The 5,892-nt window shown below is 45.5% G+C and overlaps 1 protein-coding gene across 1 annotated transcript; it reads right to left on the bottom strand.

Moving 5' to 3' along the window:
• Positions 1-2,867: 2,867 nt before the first annotated feature.
• Positions 2,868-5,692, bottom strand: LLPH (LLP homolog, long-term synaptic facilitation factor). The gene is made up of 3 exons (XM_035128565.2): positions 5,583-5,692; positions 3,754-3,960; positions 2,868-3,106 (listed from the first exon to the last, which is right to left on the bottom strand). Exons 2-3 carry the CDS (start codon positions 3,941-3,943, stop codon positions 2,943-2,945), a joined length of 354 nt encoding a protein of 117 aa, XP_034984456.2. The 5' UTR covers positions 3,944-3,960; positions 5,583-5,692; the 3' UTR covers positions 2,868-2,942.
• Positions 5,693-5,892: the final 200 nt, after the last annotated feature.

Genomic DNA, 5,892 nt, shown 5'->3' on the forward strand with positions numbered 1-5,892 from the left:
GTGAAATTTGGACTTGCAGCGCTTTGACCCTCCCTCACCACCACTCCCTCCCTCATGCTCCTGGTGTTTTTTCAGTGGATCGAGCAGGTGACCTGGTTTAAGCCCTTTCTCACTGTTGAACACTGAGATGCACTGAACTCTTGGCATCACCACCCCCAAGCACCCTCTCCAGCACTAAAAAGCTTGTTCTGCCTCAAGGAACGAAGGCTGATAAAACAAGCTGGCCAAAAGCATGCTGTGAAGCCAAATGAACATGAGAGCACGATTGTGCCTGCTGTGTAGCGGTGAGGGGAGTGGAACTTTTTAAATATTTTTTGAGGTCCTGCTCACATCTCCTCCAGGAAATGGGAGCTTCAGAAGTCCACTTTAATTTGTTTCCAATGCACTTTTGAGGATAGAATCACTCCCCTCAAGTGCAATTTTGAAATTTATTGCAGTCTCCAGGAAAGTATTCGGCGCAATATCTACTGTGACACCATGGCATCAGGTTCTCTCGATGCAGCCTGATGTCATGGCTAAGAAGATGCTTGCCATGATGTACCTATTTGTTGTCTTGCTCCTCTTGACTTACTAAAGGGGTATTGCTAGGAGGACAACACATCCTTGCAGGAGCATGTGGTCCCAGGCTTCTTGAAAAAGGCTACGATTTGACCAGAAAAAGCTCACAGTGACCCATTAATTCTCCCTTGGGTGTGAGGGAAGATGATTGAGGGGGTCATGGTGAGACTGTTGCAAGCACTCTTGGATTAGAGAGTATCTTGATCCATTTCAGTCAAGGTTCAGGCCTTATTATGGTACTGAATCAGCCCTGGTTTCTCTGATAAATGGCCGCCTTCAAGAGGACAGGGGGGATGTGTATTATTTTTACCTGAACTCTCCATGGGTTGCAGTACAGTGGCATTTCCCTGAGCTGACTCTTTGGTTCCAATTCTATCTTCAGGATCAGTGGTTAATTTTTGGTTCCCTGGCACATGTGCTGCAAGGTACCTCGGTGCTCTTTAGCATACATATGAAGCTGTTGGCAGAGATTATTAGATTTGGGGTCTATTTCTCTAGACTAGCATCTGAAGCAGGAGAGGCCATGCAAGCCCTTGACCAGTACCTGAACTCAGTGATGGACTAGATGAGGGCCAACAAACAAAGCTTGAATTCTGGCAAGACAGAGGGATTGTGAACTGAGTCTGAATAATTGGTCAACTGCTTGCTTTGGATGGAGCCGTACTCAGGTTCTAGCCTGTGGGTGCTCCTGGATCCATCTCTGGCACCAAAAGCGCAGGTGACCTCAGCGGTTAGGAATGCCTTTAATCAGCTTCACCTGGTATGACAGCTATGGCCATTTCTGGACTTGTACTGCCATCCATGCACTGGTAACCTCCATGGTGGATTACTGCACGGTGTTCTGTGGGGCAGCCTCTGGGGTTGACCAGTGAGCTGCAGCCTAGTACAAAATGCAGCAGCTTGATGGCTCATGTTCAACATGTCTGATAGCCATGGTGGCTGTGTATAACCTCCAGTCTTGGAGGCGGTATGTTTCTGAATACCATTTGCTAGGGAGAGCAAGAAGGAGAAGTTGCTGTTGCGCTCATGTCTATCTTGTGGGATTCCCACAGGCACCTGGCTGGCCACTGTAGGGAACAGGAAGCTGGATTAGGTCTGATCCAGCAGAGCTCTTTTTAGGTGTGGGAGAGGGGTGGAGGTTAGCCAGGCCATGCAGCATCAGGCATAAACAGCAGCAGTGCTGTCCTGCTCCTTGCACTACACACAGTCCCCCTTCACAACCCATGCAGGGAGATTAGAAATAAACAATGAACCAGCATTACACATCCACCAAACATCTAAGTAAATCTTAAAGTCATGCAGAGTGTCATTCTGACAAGCACAGAAACCCGGATCCGTTCCACATTCAGCTTTTTAAAACTACAGTGTGCAACTTGCTATTAACATACAAGGACATTTGCAATGCTAAATTCAATTCGTGTTATTGGCTAAAAATACCTATTTAGAGTAGGATGTAAGTGAATCTGAGCAGCTACATGTTACTCATGAGTAATTCCAAGTCAATTCAATGGAGTTTACTCCCAAGTATATGTGCACAGGACCACAGATTAACAGCATAATCCTAGGCATGTCTACTCAGAAGTAAGTCCCAGGGATTTCAATAGAGCTTCTTCCAAAACAATTGTGTACTGGGCTGCATCCTTACAGATACTGATTTCAAGGGAATAATGGGGCTACATTTTTGTGTACTCTTAGCTAGGAACTCAACAGAACAAAACTGGATTGGGCTGCACAGCGTTTGCTTAGCTCTGAATCATTGAAATTAAGGAGGCATAAAGCCTTTGAAGTGGTGAGCACGCTGTTGATGATCTTCTGTGGAGGTAGGCAGGAAGGAAATGAGAAGGGGTGCCCAGCCCATTCAGAGGGCAAGTCTCCTAATTTGCATACTTCTGTCTAGTGGATTCCAACTGTGGATCCCTATCCCGCACCACATAAAAATAAAAAAATTCTGCCAGGATGTGGTACCAGCACCCAAATGGAAGCACACATTGTTTATGATGAGCACAATCCACAGAGAATTAGTTGGGACTGAATTCCATTGAAATCACTGGGTCTTAAAGCATTTGACTAGTCCCATTGTTTTGAAAAGCATAGACCTGACTAACTCACTCTGTTCAGGTTGACTGTATTCTAGTTTGTGCAGCATGTAAAAATGCATACTAAACACGTGGAAGTTTTATTAAATCAAAGGTATTCCAAGGTGCCTCCAAACTGACACCCACAAGGTGACAGTCCAAGAGTCTGAAGCAAGAAATTAGTCATTTGTAGCAAAAGGTGAAGAGAGTAGTAATGGTTTAAGTCACAGGGGGTTTGTTTTTTGCTGCCTTTTTGACATAAAATTCTTCCACAAACACACATGACTTTTTAAAAAATTCACCCAGGTTCTACCATGCTAATCCTTTAGGTGGTTTGTGCTTATTCTTCCCTTTGGTCCGCTTTGACTTGAGCTTCTTCCTCTGCCTGGGATTCATCCATACTGGATACTGTCCATGTTCATCCAGAAGGGTTTTTTGGTTTCTTTTTGAATCCATGTCCATCTTACTCCCTTCTGGAAAAGAAAAGGGGGGGAAACACTTAAGGAAGTATGAGCATTGTGAACTGTTACAGCAGCTACCGTAGTTAAAAACATTAGCGCTGAAAGCAAATCAAAAGATGTTGGGAGAAATAAGATAAATGATCCAGGCTACTTCTAATACTGACTGGTGGTGGGAGGAGGAGAGAAGAACTGGAAAGAGGATGGTGTGAAAAAGTATGGAGATATTTTATACGTTTTTATATTCCCCTCCGCTTTGTTCTTCCTATGTTTAACTTCAGATGCTGAACCCTTTAGGCACACAGGCAACAGTCCCATAGAAAGTGCTCAGCATTTGAATAAAGAAAGTTATGCATCAAAATACACTTGGAGAACACAGCAAATTTCTTCTACAGAGATTCATTTGGCTGCACCACATATATATTGGCTAAACTTGCCAAGGAAGCAGTTGCATTCCTACAGTAGCAATGGCTGAACTTCATTAATAGAGACGTTGAGAGACTTGGAAAACAAAAAGAGGGGGTGAGAATGAGAAAAGCGGACATCAAATGAATTAGAGGAAGAGTGTTTCTGGCAAAGGATGTATGTAATATTTGCTTCCCATTTTTCAGAGCTGATTTGTGGCATTCCTTAGAGCAAAAGCAAAAAATAGGTCAACTCACCCTCCTGATCCTTCTTCTCTATGACTTTCTCAGCAGGAACGACAGTTGCTATCTCTTTCACGTCATCCATTAGAACATCAGTGTTTGTTTTGAGGATGTTCTGCAATCTGGCAAGCTCCTTGGGGGCATTTTTCTTTCTCTTCTCTGCTCGCATCTTTCGCTTCCATTTACTCCTCAAGCTTTTTGCCATTTTTTTTTTGTTTACTTCTATGAAGAGGAAAACACAGAGCAAGATGTAACCCATTGTTTGCCAGTGCAGCACCACACAGCTGCACAGGTACCTATATTAAGGCGGGCCAATGCAGGAGAAAGGAAGGATACCTCCAGGTACACAAAGTAAATCTTTCTTACACATCCCAAAACATTTCAGACCAAGTTCTGTTCAACTGATTTCTTGAACTAGGTTCAGTCCAAAGTTAATTTCAAACCATGTTCGGAACACCCAGCTACAAACTTGTGCAGCAGAAGGTCTCCTTCCCTTTCCTGCAGTTTGATGTCTTTCTGCTTTTACTTTCATGCTTCTGACTGCAATGCAGGCCACTATTTATGTATTATATTTATTTAGATCCTCTAAGGCAGGCGTAGGCAACCTTTGACTCTCCATATTTTTGGACTACAATTCCCATCATCCCTGACCCCTGGTCTTCTTAGCTAGGGATCATGGGAGTTGTAGGCCAAAACACCTGGAGGGCCAAAGGTTGCTTATGCCTGCTCTAAGGCATTCAAGGTGGTGTGTGTGCTTCTCTCCCTCCCTAATTTATCCTGGAATACAACCCTGTGAGGTAGCTTAGGTTGAGAGACCGTGACTGAATCCTGGGGTCTCCCAAGTCCTAGTCAGGGCCTTTAATTACTACAGATCCCCTAATGGTTTTTTGGGGGGTGTAGGGGGTCTGGCCAGGCTCTCTGAAGTCTAACTATTATTTTATTATTATTTATTACATTTGTATACCGTCCTTCATCCAAAGATCACAATCTAAGGTCCAATAACCTAAAAGTAAAATCCCCCCAACCCAATCACTTCAATATCAGAAGTGCAACATCTCTGAGCGCCAGCTGCTGGGAAACACAGAAAAGGAGTGTGCTCATTCCTTGCTTGGGGACACCTGGTTGGCCACTGCAGGAAACGGGGTGCTGGACCAGACTTTTAGAAGACATCTGAAGGCAGCCCTGTTTAGGGAAGCTTTTAATGTTTGATAGATTATTGCATTTTAATGTTCTGTTGTTGGAAGCTGCCCAGAGTGGCTGGGGAAACTCAGCCAAATGGGCGGGGTATAAATAATGTATTATTATTATTATTATTATTATTATTATTATTGGTCTAGGGTTGCCACCTTCGTTCAGGCAAAATACAGGACAGGGTGAGGTGGGGCAGTTGTGGGCCAAATTGTAGTTGTTTTTCCCACCTGGTGTTGAAGTGACTTCAAAGCAATGCATTGCAATCTATGTCTCTCTCTCACAGGCACATGAATCTGTAAACCTACCTGTGTTTTGATACCCAGGAGGGCTTAAATACATGACCTTTCACACACCCTTCCAAACACGTGCATTTGGAGAGGGTCCCTCATTTGGCAAATGGGTATGGGGGAAAGATTCCTGAAATACAGGACAAACTAAATCAATGCTACAGGACGTAGCATTTTTTACATTGAAATACAGGCCAAATGTCAACCCTACTTCGGTCCGATCCAGCAGGCTATATACCTGTGGCAAAGCAGGCGGGCTTCCGCTGAGAAACAGCCTGCAGGCCCCTTCGCCAAAGAATAAGGGGAGGGGAGATAGCGCACGCAGAGAGAGAAACCAATGGCAACCCCCCCCCCCGATCTTTTCACCTGATCACTCGGAGGTCTCCTGTCCCCTGCGAAGGAAACCACGCCGGCCGCAGCGCTTCTTCCGGAGCTGCGCGCGCGTCTTGCGCGCAGGGGGAAACGCGCGGCTTCCGGGAGAAGCAAGCGACGCCCCACCCGCCGCAATGCCCAACAGCGCCCCCTGGCGAGTTCCTCCGGCACTGCGTCGTCGCGGTTCTGTAAATGACTATCCAGGCTGGCGGCGCTGTTCGAGGCGCGGGGGAGGTCGGCTGACCTGGCCGTTGCATACGCTTTATAAACGAAATTGCCCTTCATACTCGTAGGCTGGATACGT

Source organism: Zootoca vivipara, chromosome 10, assembly GCF_963506605.1.
Source record: "Zootoca vivipara chromosome 10, rZooViv1.1, whole genome shotgun sequence".
Taxonomy (NCBI): Eukaryota; Metazoa; Chordata; class Lepidosauria; order Squamata; family Lacertidae; genus Zootoca; species Zootoca vivipara.